The sequence below is a fragment of the Poecile atricapillus genome, chromosome Z, assembly GCF_030490865.1.
Source record: "Poecile atricapillus isolate bPoeAtr1 chromosome Z, bPoeAtr1.hap1, whole genome shotgun sequence".
Taxonomy (NCBI): domain Eukaryota; kingdom Metazoa; phylum Chordata; class Aves; order Passeriformes; family Paridae; genus Poecile; species Poecile atricapillus.
This window is the reverse complement of record NC_081289.1, coordinates 12,353,771-12,371,247: the sequence shown is the minus strand read 5'-3', so window position 1 is coordinate 12,371,247 and position 17,477 is coordinate 12,353,771. Positions and strand designations below refer to the sequence as shown.

Below are 17,477 nucleotides of genomic sequence, written 5' to 3'. Positions count from 1 at the left end.
AGCTCCTGACTGCAAACAGCTCCTCCCTGCTCTGCTCCACAGCCGGTGGTTGAGTACGCAGCACTGGAGCAGAGAGGAGCAGGAGCATGTGCACCAGGCACTTTGGTTTCAGCAAATGTGGTTAATTTAAGAATAGAACAAGGGACAAGTTTGCACAGTAACATGCAGTGAGTCAGGGATGAAGAAACTGTCCTTTAGTCCTTTCCTTCTGCTGGTTCCTGACTGAGTTTTTGGGGGTATGCCAACACTGTGCCACACCGTGAAGGGTGCAGAGACTAAATTTGTCTGAGTGAGACCTCAGTTCAGAGGTACCATCACTTGGACACTGGTATTCCTGGACAGGCACAAATACAGGCTGGGGCTGAGCTTGTGTACAGTAACCAGCATTAGGGATGAGTGCTGGGCTCTAATTAGCATGTGTTAATAACTGGGGCTGTAAAGAGCTTTTGTCTTTTACTCTTTAAAGCTCTAAGTGAAAAAAATAGGAGAAGCTGGTAGTTTGCCAGAAAATGCAAATTTTACTGTCAGTTCCACTGACTTTTAGGCCCAGCTTAAAACACAGAATATTGCTTTGTTAGTGTTAAAACATGCTAATAAAGATCCTCAGTGCTCTCCATCAATTATGCTATTTCTGGGCACGAGTATCCTCATCCCAGTGTCTGCAATGAGAGCCATAGACTCATAAATTTATGAGGATAGAAACTGTGACTTTATCTGCGGGTGCTACAGATGGTGAAGATAATGTCTGGTACCTGGACAAAACATGCAAATAAATACTGTATTACTGGAATATGTTAGTGGTAGAAGAAGCTGGTTCTAATCTAAAAAATCTAATCTAAAAAAGTATAGCACTGAGATAGCTGCCCATCTAAGTAATTAACTATGTTCATATGTATAATGAACAGTAAATTTAGGCCCTATTTCATTTGCATTTTGCAGACAAACAAGCAAGGGAAAGCACAGAAGGATGTATGTATACAATGTGTATATAACATCTCAACAGCTTACACTGTACTTAAAGGAAGCCCATACTTTGTAGTGCATGTCAGAGCAAAATAATTTAATTTATACTTGTTGGAATTTACTGGATTTTAATGAATATAAATCCATGCTCTTTATGCTCCAGGCACCCCTGAGAGGTCTCATTCCATCCTCCTGCAATATTCTGTCAACGGTGGCATCACTTGGCACCTGATAGATGAGTTTTACTTCACCCAGACTACAGATGTTCTCTTTATCAACGTTCCTCTGCCCTACGCAGCCCAAAGCAACGCAACACGGTTCCGGCTCTGGCAACCTTACAACAATGGTAAGGAAGAGACACACCCTGGGAATCCAGGTCCATGCTTGCACAGCTCAGCATCTCTAAGAGAGTGCATTTTTTGAACAGAACAATTAGAGAGACTCCTAAATCATGGGGGTTTTGTGTTTGAATTCCTTCAATTAGAATTACTGCAGGATTATGTTTACTGTTCTTATAAAGCAGTCAAATGCTTTAAAGTGAAGTACCTTCACCTGATATCCCTGGATTGTGTGCAGAAAGCATCAGCTTTTCCCCTGGAGGGAGTGGGAGATCAAGCAACACCAATAAAGTTAACTTCACTCAGGTTCTTCTCATTATTTTTAATGGACATAATTCTCACTTACACTGAGGCCCCATTAGGATGCTCCAATTATACAAAAGTGTCCCAAGTGTAAATGGGAACTGGGCCTACCTTACTCAGAATTAACTAGGCATTAAAAACCCATTTAGAAAGAGCATGTAGTGAGCAGTTAATCTTTTGATTAATTTGTAAAGGACTGGAAAACCACAAGAGGAACGCAGCTCATTCCTCCTCCTTACAGGAGATGTGCCAGCTGAAGGAATCTCTCCTCTGCTCTCAGTTACTCTAAGCACAGCTCCTAGCAGAAACTGACATTAACAGCTCTGAAGAATTCCAGCAATCATTTAGACATGGTGATTCAGCAAGAGTTTATTCCATGTAGGCAAATTCCTAGCACACCCCTAACAAAAAAAAGTCAAATTCAAATCTGGTCCTGGCAATCCTGCTTCAGTCCATTTTTCTGATATGTCCTGTCTAAAAAATTATCTAAACTTTTCTCTGATGAACTCAAATATTTTTAGATAAATGAAGAAACATTACATGGAAGATCTGTCAATTTAATCCTTCCTCTTCAATTTGAGAATACAAATTTTCTGATGTATATGAATACATAATCCAATGGAGAGAAGGAGTTTCAGAATTTCCTTCTCTATGGAAGAACTCCTCCCAGACAAACACAAGCTGCTGAGTGCAAGGATGTAGAATGAAATTGCACTTTCAGGCTGCTTTGACTCTGTAGCAGCTGCTCATTTAGATGATTCTTAATTGAAGAAGACAATGACTGAATTTCAAAATAAATGTGATTTAAATAGAAGATAATTGTTCAACACCCATTGCTTTTCACTGTTTGTTCTGCTATGACTTCTATAAATTTTAGGGAATAAAAGTTAATTCCATAGGGTCAGGCTGCAAAACAGTAAGGGAACTATTGTCATGGAAAGTGAAAATAATGATCCTACACTTTTAGACCCTCTTCTTCACATAATCCATAAATACTGACTGCTGTTGTGCTCTCTAATATTAGTATTAGGTCTTAATAGGAATATTTCCATTTTCTTTGTAGGCAAAAAAGAAGAAATCTGGATTATTGATGACTTCATTATTGATGGAAATAACCTAAAGAATCCTGTTATTCTTTTGGATACCTTTGACTTCGGTCCTAAAGAGGACAACTGGTTTTTCTATCCTGGTGGAAACATTGGGCTTTATTGCCCATATTCATCTAAAAGAGCTCCGTAAGATTCTCTGAGCAATTCCATAGAAAGAAGTGACTTTGTAGACTGTGTCTAAAGCACTCCTTTCCTTGATTTTCAGGGAAGAAGATTCAGCTATGGTATTTGTTTCAAATGAAGTTGGGGAGCACTCCATTACCACAAGGGACCTGAGTGTGAATGAAAATACTATCATCCAATTTGAGGTACTTGTCCTCAGAAAGTTATTTTGCCTTTTGCTTCATGTTCTTCTATATTCTGCTCTGGTGAATTTGCCCAGCTGTTCTGATTGCCAAATAGTGAAGCCTGTCTAATTTCCCTTCTAATTGATTTGACATTACTCTCCCTCATAAATGTATCATGATGCTTTTAATACACAGATAAGGGAAATTTCTGCCTCAAAGTCTTCTACTTTCTTACCTAAATTACTGCTTTGTCCATGCCTATAGACTTGCACTGATAGCATTAAAGTCCACATCCTATTCACTGGAGAGTCATGGCTGGCAGGCAAGAGGAAGAGCAAAATATAGTAAGGGTCCAAATTGCCACTTCACAGCCTGCTCGAGGTAAGAGTGCAGCATTTCTACAAGCTGACCAGTGGAGAGCTGCAACTTCATCTGTGACAGTGGAAGATAATTTTTCCTACCTGCTGGCTTAACTGCACTGTTGTACTTTCTCAGAGAGACAAGCTTCTGCTTTCCTTTTGCTCATGCCCACATCATAGCTGCTCTAGATGAGCTGGTTTTTGGCTTTCGTGACCTGAGGTCATCCCATTTTTGGGAATTAAAGAAAGTACATGAATAAGGAACATATTTTTCTGTTTCATATAGTCAGTGGAAACAGGTACCCCAGTGACAACACAGAGTCTAAACTAAACTGTGTTTCTGACTTATCCTAGAATCTAAGCTGTTCTTTGGCTGGGGCAGCTATTGATGGGAGTAACCAGTAACTCATTAGTTTAGAGAGGTCATTATATTGTCATTAAGAAACTGGAAAAGAATCTGGAATGTAAATTGCCATGCCACATCTACTAGGCTGCTTTTAACAATGTGGCATGTTGCTGCATTAATATGAGCTACATAATAATCAGCAGATGATACAAGTTTATAAAAATTACCAAAATGATACTAAGGGTTTTCCAAGAAAATTAGGTTTAGCTGTGTACTCATTCACTCTTCAATTTGTCATGCAACTAATTCATAAATTATTGAATGCAAACCATTTTCTCTTTTAAAATATAGATTACAGCCTGTAGAACAAAAATGTTTGAGGTCACTTTAAGATGTTCATAAGCCTTGATAGCATTAAGTCATAAAATCTACATGTTTACTTCCATATGTGGTAAGAACATCATTTTCAGCTCACGTTTTTGAGAACATTAGTGTAAATGAAGGAGTGATGCATAATGCAGTAGTTTCTCTCTGTGTCTCAAGAGTCAAAACCTATATTGGGTCAAGCATCTCTCTAAGCTTCCAGATGAGTAGACAATCCTTCTAGTCAAATATAGGTTGATGGGACTCAAGTGCACTGAAGAGTGATGAAGGAAATTTGATGTAGGATACACTTTCAACATTCATGCACAGTTCCAAGTATTACTGCATTTTAGAAACAAATAAATTTTCTTAACAGAACAGCATGCTACGAAGACAGGGTTTTTTTTTCTGCAAAGATATATAGAAATATTAAAATGTTACACAGTTTTAATGTAGGCTTTGTATTTCATCAGCAATTGGATTTTATTTGTTGCATTGTAAATACAGTACATCTTATTTTATATGATAGTCATTCTGTAAAGAACTAATTTGTCTTCTTTTACAAAAGCAATTTGAAATTATAAGAAGATCTAAATATCAGTGTAACAGACTAATTTGCACTGGTTGTCTCAGTTTCTGTATTAAACATTCTGTATTTTTTTTGAACTGGTTTTCATGTTCTGCCTTTTCTACCGTTGTTTATATCAGGAATCTTGTGAGCACACCCTGAGAATTCTGACACTGCCAAGCTAAGACATTGAATCTAAGTCCAGTCCAGCTATGATGCTCTAGGGCTTTGGCATTAACCATGAACAAATAGGTAGTGAGTGTGAATGCTGAACATATTGAGGTGATAAACTTATTTTTTTATATGTAACATAAAAGAGAATCATAGTGCAGCTCAGCAATTAACAGCTTGGCATAAACAAAAAGTTAATGTTTGCATTTTTTGTTTTAATAGTTCTGCTTTTAATAATGCACATTTTCTTGATGCTGTGATAACTTCAGTGTCTGCCAGAGGACTGCAAGAGCTGGTGCATTTATTCCAGCAATGTTAGGAGCTCTCCTTTGGGATTTTCCCAATTAACTCCACAGTTTTCTCTAGGTAGAAGTTGTTGGGGATTTCTTATGACATTAATTTTATCATAACCCATATTGTGAGATATACTCATGGACAGGAGAGCAATGTGCAAGAATTCCTGTTCATCTGTGTGTTCTGAGTGCATCATCCCTGTTGTTAAATGGGTTCTCAAATCACCATTTTCCTGGACTAAACAAACACCATACCCAATGTGGGAGGCTGAGTAAGGTGAAGAACGATTGGGAGTCCCATGGTCTGCCCTGTGTCACCATCTGTGTTTGATGTCTTGGCCCCCAGATCAATATTGGCTGCACCACTGACAGCTCCTCTGCTGACCCAGTGAAGTTGGAGTTCTCAAGAGACCTGGGGGCCACCTGGCACCTGCTGCTCCCCTTGTGCTACAGCAGCAGCAGCCACCTCAGCTCCCTCTGCTCCACTGAGCATCACCCAAGTAGCACTTACTACGCAGGCACTACCCAGGGCTGGAGGAGAGAGGTCATTCACTTTGGAAAACTGCACCTCTGTGGGTAAGTGTCCAGCTTCTGTTCCTGCCCCACTGCTTGTTGCTTTGCTTTTATTTCTGTTTTTCATCCAGCATAAGAGTGGTGCATAAGAACTGCAGCACTAGAGCAGACCAAATGACCAATTGTTCTCTGCTTTTTGCCCTGAATGTTAGCTAGTGTTCAGGTGATTCCCCAAATCCCATTGTGCCTAATGCTGATGTAGAAAAACTACAGGAATTTCCTATTACCTATATATTTAATTAGTGACAATTTAATAGAAGAAAGTTGCTTGGTGAAATTAATGCAAAACTGACTGTTCTTAGAGTGTTCTGAGTGTTCTTTACTGCATCAGCCATTTGAATTCACTGATGATATTCTTGCATGAACTTTGAGCTTCATAAGAACATGCAGTAAAACGGGAGCTAGTAGAAGCTTGATTCCACTTCAGTATGAAGAAATGGTCTGATCTAAATACAGTCTCATTCAATAAGGTTGGATGATAACACAGAGAAATAATTTGTGCTAGCAGGCATAGTAATATGTAACTTTTCAAACTAAAAACACCACTGTTTACTTTCTCACAAATAACTGTCACCTAGCATCAACTCACTTTATGTAAAAGATCACACCATCAATGATTAAACTGTAGCATGTATGAATGAAAATAAGCTGTGCAACCATGAGACTTTATGAATCTATGCAGCTATGAGACTGAGTATTTATGAAACTACTGCAGTCAATGGGTCCTCCACTAAATAAATGACCCCATGTGTGCCTCTGAAAGTATGAGAAGACCTATATAAGAAAAAAGAATCAAGTCTGGAAAGACTGAATGTTTAATAATTTAAGGAAACTATTAAATTTTAAACTTGAGTTTTCTCGCTTATGACAGTTAACATTTCAAGCATGGAATAGGTAACCATCTCTTTCAGCAGCTCACTTGTACTTCCTGATTTTGTGCAAAAGAATTATTTTACCCTTTAGCCAACCATCAGTGCATCCCTCCAAATAAAAAATTTGATTGTGCAGACTCCCAACTCATTTAAACTGTCCAGGATTTTGATTTAGTCCTCTGTTCCTGAGTGCCTTTTTCTTGTTCTTCTCTTTCTTCTCTCCTATTCCTTTCCCAACACACTAGGCCAGGAGCTGACAGCTAGCCAAGACCAGCAGTGCAGAGTAGCTTACATTCAATGCATTAAATCCTTGGTCCAGAGGGCTGAAGGGGGTATCTCTCCGCCAGATCCAAGGGAATAACAAGAAAAAAATCCAAACCTTTCTCCTTTTGTAATTCTAAAATATCGCCCAGCCTTTTCATCCCCCAATATTTTAACTGAGGATGAAGACATTTTAAGTTATTTCCACTACATATGTAATTTTAGAAATTAATATGTTCTCAGCAGACAGATGTAAGTAATAATTAGTATTCCAGTTATGTCCTGGAGGGAAAGTTCAGGGCCTGTTGAGCCAGAGAAGAAACCTCAAATAAGCAGTGATTCACTCTGCTTCAGACACAAGTTGTGCTTCACCCTCAGCAGGAGTGACCCTGAGAGGAGGAGCTGACTTGTCTCAGGAAAAAGAATCCAGCTTGTGGCACAGAAGTCTACTCTCACAAAGAGCTTACAATACCTTCCATCTCACACTTGTGTCCTTCCTCTCAGGGCACACTAAAGTCGATGATTTTGACTTCTAACAGAGCTCTGGTTCTTCGGCATCTTTCTTGTGACACTTAGTAGTGTCCACACCCATCAATTAGTGGTTGTCACCTACATCCCCTCATAAAAATTTATTTTTAGCAAATTGAAGAAAAAGAATTGTCAGCTACAATTACCTATGGAATTGATTTGACTGCTGAATTTAGATATCTTTAACAAGACACATTAAACACGCAAGGCAATTAAGTGCTTCTCCCTTTTCAATCTTCTGGTTTCCTTCCTCCCTTAAAACATTTCTCAACTGGGAATAAAATTAGTCTCACAAGTATTTTCCTCATCTCAATTTGTTTTTCCTCCTCCCCCAGTTGGCTCCTTTTTATATGCAGCATTGATGCAAGTAGCACTTAGGAGATGAATTAAAAATGACAGGACAGCACCCAAAGGAGAATATAGTTCAAATTAACAACTTGCAATATCAGGCTGGTTTAAGATTAAGCTGCCTGAAAGCAAGCTGAATACCTGGTGACATGACAGATCATGTTTTGTTTCTGGGTAATTGAGGGTGAGATCCTACCACTCCACCCCACAGGTGGTCTCCCTGGGGACGCAATGGAAGCATGAAATAGAATCTCACCCTCCAGGAGAGGGTGAAAGTGGCTGGGTCTGACCCACACACTGTACACCAAAGCAGAAGGGAATCCACCACACCTTGGCCATTCATCTTCCACATGAACGGTGGAGTTAAGAATAGCTGGATTTCAAATTTTGAAAATCATGTCTGTCATTCAGTTTGGGGATTACATCTAATGAATAATGTTTTTTTTATTTCTGTCAGTACTTGGGTTGAACATCGACATAAAGATGCATGAGGTACTGAAGAAATTAGACCTAGCAGTCCCTTTCTAGAATTAATCTATTTATCAAGCCAGTTCCAACAGAAATAATAATATATATGTGTATATAATGGTATATGTATGGAATACAAAAAAAGATGAAACTATTATTTAAAGTAAGTATGCTTTATGCCATTTTCAGGTTGGCGAGGTTCAGGTGGTACCAAGGATTTTACCCTGCTGGATCCCAGCCTGTGACTTGGGCCATTGACAATGTGTACATTGGCCCCCAGTGCGAGGAGATGTGCAACGGGCACGGCAGCTGCATCAACGGCACCAAGTGCATCTGCGACCCCGGCTACTCGGGCCCAACCTGCAAAATAAGCACCAAGAACTCTGACTTCCTTAAGGATGACTTTGAAGGTATCTCTTTTGGGAGGGGGCATCTGAATGCTGCCTGTCCATCTTAGTGTAACCCAGGGTCCAAGGGATTAAACAGCAAAGCCTTCCTCACCCCTGCATGCTTCTGGTTAGAATTTATGCCATGGGGGTATTCCCATGAACCAAGTAGTTCAGATGCCACTTGGAAGTGCAGTTTGTGATGCCCAATGCACTGTTAATGCTGGGATACAAAATCTTCATTGAAACAGAACGTCCTGAAACTCTACATGTAGAAAGTAATTTTGTAAGCAAATTACGATTTGATGGTAGTTCGGCTATGGCACAGACAGAGCATTTGCAAGTGAGGCAAACAGCAGAGGGCTTTCAGGTCGTGTCATTTCTCACTACAAGGGAAACCTGACTCACCCTACTACAGCAAACATGGTTTCAGAGCAGACCGAGTGTCTCAGCAGTGGGAGCCAGTGCTCAGCAGCCACAGCAGAGGCCAAGAGAGGGAAGGCAGGAGGGAACCCAAATTCTCACACATGCCTGGGCACTCACAGCATCCACACACACAACTCTAAAACCCCTTCGAGGCTTCCCCCACTAGTAAGCACAGCAAGAGGAGCATGATCCAAACTCATCCCTTCACAGGTGCTGCTGTGCATTTTCAATTCTGCCAGCCCATGCTTGCATGCTACCACATGGAATCCAAAGTTTCTTTACAGACCTGAGTACTCTATTGTTACCTTAAGATAAATGATGAATGGTGGAAAACCTTGTGAATAACTGGAACTTAAGATCCCAGATTTCATACTTCTGGGTTTATTTTTTTTTATTTTGCTTTGATTCATGTCAGCTTTCTAGAATACATGGCATTGGAAACACTGAATATTTCTCAGCATGTGATTTTTAATTTATCACTCTTCCTCTGGAAGTAGCAGTCTTGCAGCAGGAGCACTTCAGAGTAAATCATAAATATGTATTCACTGTGTATTCAGGTCAGCTGGAGTCGGATAGATTCCTCCTTGTGAGTGGTGGAAAGCCATCAAGGAAATGTGGTATCATGTCTGGAGGAAACAACCTTTTCTTTAACGAAGAGGGTTTACGGATGCTGATGACTCGAGACCTAGATTTGTCACAAGCCAGGTAACACCCTTCCCAAAATTCTTTCAGGATTTCATTGAGAAAATACCATACTGAAGAATATACATGCGTGATATTTCTCTAGTAGAAGCAAGCTGACGTATTCTGTGGTACTCACACTTGCAAATGCTCCATTTTAACCACTGCCACCATGTTAAATTAAGTTTAAATTGAATTTTCATTGCATTAACTATTTAAATGGTGCTCTTTTTCCTTAAATAAGAATTCCAGAAACTGATGCCACACCTTCAGTAGCTCATGCAAGTTTCTATTTCCTAAACCCATAACATGAGAAATGCTCTGCTTTTCTTACAGTCTGGTGTGTTATGAGCCATTGCTGAAACAGGAGTATCTGCTGAAAGTATAATTCTTACATTTGTCATCTCATAATTCTTTCATTTCTGAAGCTTGTTTTTTTCTTATTGTGCACATTTGTTTCCAATAATTCACTGAGAAATTCCCATCAAGCTGTCACCAGCTATTGAAAACCAAATATTTTAGTCTATTTACAGTTTATGTTGTATCTTTACAGCCTGCAGGGGAGACATGTGATGAGTGAGACATGCTAAGCAAGTCACATTAAAAAAATTTACACTATTACAGATTAAACTTCATCCCCATTGTGGGCATGCTAACAAACAGGCATTGTTTTCTAATTTATTCTCTATTTTAGCTGATGTTCTTGTATTATGATTTTGGAGAGACTGCATTTTCTCCGAGACTTTTTTTTACTGATCTCTTATAAACACCCTACTCCTCTCTGATGTTCTGTGGGAAACATTTTAACAGGTATTTTATCTACTTTTTACCTGTAAGCATTGGTATTGAAGCTTTAAATAATGGTATAATTGGAAAGACTCAGGGTCAATAAAAAGACCTAATATCTAACCATTTAGTTTTTAGATCAGCACTTAGCTAAACCTCATTGATTTTTAATATTAAGGACCCCTGTAATTTGTAAGATTCCTCCCAGCAAACTTTTTTCAGAACTTGATAAAAACAAACCCCAAAAACAAAATTCTCCACACTAATTTGATTCCTAGACCACTCTGAAATTAAAAGATGGTTTAACAAAATATACAAAAGATCTTGTAAGTTTCTCCATTAGACTAAATTATATTTTCCTTATTGTTCATGCTCAAAGAACCATCATTTATCTTTTCTTCATTATGGTCTGTAGCTGGATTTGCAAATATTGACCTCAAGGTGTTATATGGAGATAAATAACTTCTGTCTTAGGAGAACAAAGCTGGACATTCAATTTCTTGTATATATGATTATGAAAAATAACAGTTATCAACAAATAACTATATGTTCTGTTCTGAACAGCAAGGCACACTGCAGTGGCATTGCTGGGAGCTGCTCTTTTGCAACCTGAAGTAATTGCAGTGGGATTTTCTACATTTCCAGACTGACTCTATCAACCACCTGCAAAGCACAACAGATTTGGCTGTGACACAGATGTGCCAAGTTCTGCATAGTGCTTGGAGAGAGGTTTCCATTTATGCCAGGAGTGATGAGAACTATTCTTTTAAGAGTGCTAGATTCAGTAGCCACATTAAAATTTCCCCTTTCCTTATGAGGAGATCCCCTGAAGAACACAGGAGAGCAGCTGTGTCTGTCAGTGCTGCAAGCCACACTCAGCACCTGGGGAGTGAAATCAAGTGGGCTCTGGAATCCACTGCTATCACATCTGTGTGTTAAAGAATTTAACACAGGGGACAGTGTATCACCATCATGGTGATACTGGTAGCTGAAACTGCACCACATGAAATATCACTAAGGAGAGAATATTTTAGGTATCACAACTGATCAAATTCCTTTCAATTCTGAATTACTAAAAGAATATCCGCACATTTCAGCGTTACTAGATTTACAAAAAAAAAGTGTTTTCCATTTCAAAATAGGCAGAGCCTTTGCAAAATATCTGTAGGACAAGATATTTAAAATTACTTTTTTGTCTGCTAGACATTGTTATCTATATTTGGGTGGGTTATTACTATATTAGTAAAATCTGAGGTGTAAGAATAGCGATGCAAAGAAATCAGATGCAACAGAGACAAGGTCACCTGGGTTTATTTCCTCTGAATTATGTGGCAAATGTTGGAGTAAATCTGAGGAGGCAGAAAGACTTGCCAGCAGTGAAGAAATCCTTTACATTTGATATGTTGATCCATGAGGGTACCCAGTGCTCCTTTACAGCACAAGCAGTATGTTATGTCTGGGACATGGAGGTGGATATGATCTATAGCAAAAGCAGTTACAGCAAGAGAAACTGTGAGTCGCAGCAAGGACTAGAATTAATTGACTTGTAGGTCTGGTGTTTTATTGGAGCTTTGTCTGCCCAGCATCTCTGCAGCCTCCACTCCCAGCAGATCTACCTGCAGATCAAACCAGAATAAGATTTTTGACACAAAACTTCTTTTGCACCATGTCATTTAACCGTGAGCCAGGCAGAACTAATGCAATAATAATTAGAACAGATAAAACACTCTAAAGCTGTGCAAAAGCTGTGCAAACATGAATTAATACTTGTAATATCCCTGCAAGTCCAATAAGTAAATATCATTACAGCACGGTTCCCTCCACTCCAAGTGCACAGTGGAGCTATTTATGAGCATCAGCTGACGGGAAGGATTTCGCAGTTTGATACAGGTCCATTGTGCAGCTTTGGAGAAGCCAATTAACTGGGGGATGAAAGCACTGGTGTCCCTGGGTGGCTTGGGCTGGCTTCAGGGAAGCTAGCACATTTAAACGGTGTAATTTAGACAAATTTCCCAGGCTGACAAAATGGACAAAATGATCCCTGAAAGTGAAATGTGCTTTGTTCTCCCATCCAGATTTTCTCTGGTTTATGCCAATGGAAAACTGGAATGCTTATTTTGAATTTAAGCGTTTCAGCAAATTCATAGCAAATTATGATCTACTTAGAGCACAGTTGCTTTTCTGCCACTTAAATCTGTACTCATGGGATACAGGGATAAAAATTTCACCCAGGATTATGTTTCTGATACTTGCAACACCATCTGCTATGCAGACAAAAGCTGAAAACATAAATGACCAGCTTTGTTCAGCCTCTTATGCCTGGCAAACTACCACACAGGCAAAATGAATTTTTGTCGTAACACCTGTCTGTCTAGGTATATTCTAGAAGCTTTGGAAAGGAAATCATAAGATCTCCTAAAGATGACCCTTACAGCTAGAAAACACAGGGCTAGTCAATAGACAAACTCCAAGGCTCTCTGGTTTGCTGTGTGGGATGTTGTAGAAAATTGATCTTTCTGGTAAGTGGAAAGATTTTTCCTGTTAGATTTGTGCAGTTCTTCATGAGACTGGGATGTGGCAAGGGGGTACCTGACCCCAGGAGCCAGCCTGTGCTGCTGCAGTATTCACTCAACGGGGGCCTCACATGGAGCCTTCTCCAGGAGTTCCTCTTCAGTAACTCCAGCAATGTGGGACGATACATTGCCCTGGAAATTCCCTTGAAGGCTCGTTCGAGCTCCACTCGGCTTCGCTGGTGGCAACCATCTGAGAATGGGCATTTCTACAGTCCCTGGGTGATCGACCAGGTGAGGAATCCTTGCAGGTGTTTCTTCTTTTAACACAATCTTAGACTGGATTCAGTCTTAATATTTCCCTTTTTTTGGTATGTCACTGAGACAAGCAAAAATGCTTTATATAAAGATATTTAGAGCACAATTTCCTGAACTTGTGGTTTTAATGCACCATTTCCATGTGGGGCACTGATTGCCTGTTTTGACTCTAGGAAAGTCTTTTACATATGTGTAGGTTCACATTGCAGGAGGCCTTACCATGCAAAATGCAAGTTTGACTTCAAACTTCAAAAAGCTTCATTTAAAATGTATCCAAATATGTAATTAGCTTGGTATAATGTAATAGAAAAAGACTACAGAAAAATAACAATCTGTATGAAAATAAAGTTTTATATTTGGGATTTTCTGTTATGAATATTATTATATTACTTATGACTTGGTATAAATCACAACTTATTTATCTCCAAAATGATAATGTTCAAAGTAGTGTCATTGGGTTGTCCAATTTGCTTTAATATTTATTACTTTTTTTAAAAGAAGTGTCCTGGGGTGGCTTTGTGATACTTGTATCCCGTTATCTGCTCTGTTTATGCTGGATATTAAGTTCTGCACCTTTAAGACTGGTTTCGAGATTAATTAGCTCAGATTGTTGGGACAAACCTAACCAGCCATTTCAATGTCGTGGTTACAAAATTTTACTTCCCAGCTCTCTGTTTAGAAATTAAAAAATATTCATTGTTTAGATATCTTCATTGAATGTACTTGTAACAGTTCAGAACAATCAGAAACTGAATTCAGAATAACAAATTAAAAATAATTCTGCCTTACTTGCTGTTGAATAGTAAAATTATGATATTTTATAGTCAATGACAAAACAGAGGCTTTTTCCCCACTTCTATCAGCAATCTGATAGCAGTTCACCAGATTATAGAAGAGCACAACAATCACTAGGAAAGCGTAATCACTTTGTTTCTACTAACACGCTTTTTGTGAGCAATTTTACTTCATTGAGATTGGATGTCACCTCCCTGAATTTTAGATTTGTACAGCTGAGCCAATCTCTTCCCTTTATAGGAAAGAAATACTCCCCTTTTTCATAGCCTAGATTCTTTACTAATTTTGGACCAGCAGAATAAATACACTTAGTCTGGTACATCTCTTCCTCCTACAGGTTGCTATGTCACTTGCATGCTTGTGAAGACTTCTAGATTTTTTCCTTTTCAATAACAATTACTTTCCTAATGTTTCAGATTCTTATTGGAGGAAATATCTCTGGCAATACAGTATTGGAAGATGACTTCACCACACTGGACAGTAGGAAGTGGCTGCTCCACCCTGGTGGAACAAAGATGCCAGTCTGTGGCTCTGCTGGGGATGCTCTGGTGTTCATTGAGAAAGCCAGCACCCGCTATGTTGTCACCACTGACATCGTTGTCAATGAAGACTCTTTCTTGCAAATAGATTTTGCAGCTTCCTGCTCTGTCACAGACTCATGTTATGGTAATGACTTCTTAATAATTCCTGCCATTCCTCTTCCTTCACTGCAGAGGAAAGTTCACTGGTTTTCTGGTTACATTATTCATCATAACAAGAACTAAGAAACAAAAGAAACCTGCATGTTTCTGTTAGAAATTGTAACATCAGCTTTTTTATTCCAGGTGTCTGACGCCTAAGATAAACGGAAGTAAATTATGCCCTGTGAGCATCTAAGTTGCAGTTCAATCCATCTCAGAAAAAGACTAACAGCTGCCTTACTCAAATCCATTTAGTAGATAGTGTCCACTGCTTGGGCTGGTGGTGTAATAGTAAGCAGCTGGGTGTTCCAGCATATGTTTCTAGCTTTGTGGTTTTGCATTTTTGCATTGTAGTCTCAGTTCTGATCTCACTTGTATCCATATATCTAAGAAATCATTTATACCAGCATACATCTGACACTTGCTAAGGCAGCATCAACTGCAAAAATTTGTATTGTCCATATGAAATTCTACATATGCATAGACCTATATGTTTCCATGTATGAATATGTGCGTACATACTATGCACATGTGTATATATCTGTTTATGTATACATAATAATGCAATTTTTAATTACCTAGCTTCCTTTTTTCAAATTATGTCTATTGAGAGGAGAGACAGCTTTTATATGTGTATATACAGATATATACATACAGATAAATAAATAAAAGCATGCTCTGTACTCAATACACATCACATGGAAATTTAAAATTGGTTCATTATGTGAATTTTAAGGCACCCAAAAAATAAGTTTCTCTAAATAACAAGCTTTTTCATGCTTGATTTTACACATCCTCTTAAAATAGGGTTTTGAGGTACAGATGATTTTAATGAGGACAAAAATATAATACATTGCATCATGTGGCATGTGTTAATTTACTAGGTTGCTGACTTTTCCTCTACAATTCTGTATAAAAATGGAAAAATATTTTACACGTAGTCCCAGATTTAGCTTCTCTGATTTTTCTAATCTGAAGCTACTCACAAGCTTAGAAGGGTTTTTTTTATTTTGTTATTAAGAACACTGCAGCATCCTGAGATCGTCTCTGCTAAGTTTAGAAGCACTTTAGCAACTGAACCATATACTGGCAAAGAAACAGATCCTTATTTTATTGGGGGCAGTTTTGTTTGTTTCTTTGTCTACAACCCTTAGCATTACCTTAACTTCATATTAAATTAGGCAGGAGACTACCTAATCATGCTTCCAGTCATGATGAGAAAAATATTTCTTTTGGTGAGGGAAATTTAACACTAAAAACTCACCCTTGTTTGTATCTACTTGTCCTTGTATTTCTATAGCACTGTCTTTGGTGCTGAAACATCAAGTAGGACTGATTGGGTGATTAAGGGTCATTCCCTGTGCATGAAGGTAGAAGAAATGGGTCTGTAGTAATCAAAAAAAGATCACAGATTTATCCCCCCATCATCATGCTCCATGTTTTACACAGCCAGCTCAGCCAGAATGCCTGGCAGCTGGAACATTTACTTCAAGTTCCATTTCTGCGCCTATTATTATTTACTTTTTCATGGCTGCATGAAAGTTTGACTTGAAGTATTTAGTAAACTTGACTAACCCGTAATTTTCATAATAAAAGTTTATAAGCCATAAACATCAAAACAATTAAATTGCTGATTTTCACTGAGAAATGAATACATTAGTTTAATGTGACTAGGCTGTGTTTGAATGGAAACAAGCTCACTGACTAACAAACTCAAATTAAAATTGTGCTGAATAATGAAATGAGCTGGTCTGCAGGAGAGGTGGAAGGCTGACTAAGCCATCTTATGACAGCCAAAAGTTTGAATTTGAATGTTGCTCTGCTTTACACAGCGATCACATCCAGCTGAATCTCACTCTTCAAGCCTGAGAAACAAAGTTTGGTAGCCATGGTGCTGTCACATTATTCTCTTGCATGTTGCTGCTACAGATATTGACTTAACCCTGGCAATTTATTGTTGGCTCTGTCTTTTCATCTGTGGCATCTTGAGTTAGGTGGCAAATGCAGAGATGTACTGCAGACTCCACCTGAGCTACACCTGCTCAGCAACATGTAACACATCCTCCCACACTGCCACCAAAGGAGGTAGCTTTGTGCTTCTGGCACAAGGGTTTCAAAAGTTCTGGGTGGGTATTCTGTCAGTTCAGACAGTGATACTGTCAGGAGCTTGCACTCTATTATAGGCCTATGGATATAGGTCTCTAAATCAAGTAACTAACCATCTTTCCAATCTTAGCTATTGAACTGGAATATTCAGTGGACCTTGGGCTGACCTGGCACCCAATTTTGAAAGACTGTCTGCCCACTAATGTGGAATGCAACAAGTACCATCTCCAGAGGATTCTCATTTCAGACACTTTCAACAAGTGGACCCGGGTTACTTTGCCTCTGCCTCCCTATACTAGGTAACTCCCTCTGGTTTTCTGCAGAATAAATCTAAAAGTATAACTAGGTATTTTTAATGCATGATACATTATAGAGTTTAAGCAATTATACCTTGTCCTTTTTGTTTGGCCCATGTAAGTAGCAACAAATAAGTATAGGTAAATGAAGCTCTAGCCTATAAAAATTGCAAACCCAGGGAATAAGGGCATCAGGCTCTCAGCACTATTAGACCCCACAGTTTTGCTCCTCCTGCTGAGCCTTATCTCCTCACATAGACATAGGCTGAGCTTACTGCTGGCTCAGAAGTATCAAAGCACAGGTAGTGCCTTGAGGTGGTTGTCATGAGAGATGCCACCAAAG

At 38.9% G+C, this 17,477-nt stretch overlaps 1 protein-coding gene across 2 annotated transcripts in view; it reads left to right on the top strand.

The window, feature by feature from the left end:
• Positions 1 to 17,477, top strand: part of LOC131592824 (reelin) — a 273,205-nt gene that overhangs the window by 227,024 nt on the left and 28,704 nt on the right. For both annotated transcript variants that reach the window (XM_058864623.1, XM_058864624.1), the window contains exons 38-46: positions 1,127 to 1,309; positions 2,668 to 2,839; positions 2,919 to 3,021; positions 5,447 to 5,676; positions 8,340 to 8,560; positions 9,520 to 9,667; positions 12,975 to 13,233; positions 14,469 to 14,718; positions 16,969 to 17,137. In XM_058864623.1, coding sequence (XP_058720606.1) covers positions 1,127 to 1,309; positions 2,668 to 2,839; positions 2,919 to 3,021; positions 5,447 to 5,676; positions 8,340 to 8,560; positions 9,520 to 9,667; positions 12,975 to 13,233; positions 14,469 to 14,718; positions 16,969 to 17,137 — 1,735 coding nt within the window. The remainder of the gene's footprint in view (positions 1 to 1,126; positions 1,310 to 2,667; positions 2,840 to 2,918; positions 3,022 to 5,446; positions 5,677 to 8,339; positions 8,561 to 9,519; positions 9,668 to 12,974; positions 13,234 to 14,468; positions 14,719 to 16,968; positions 17,138 to 17,477) is intronic.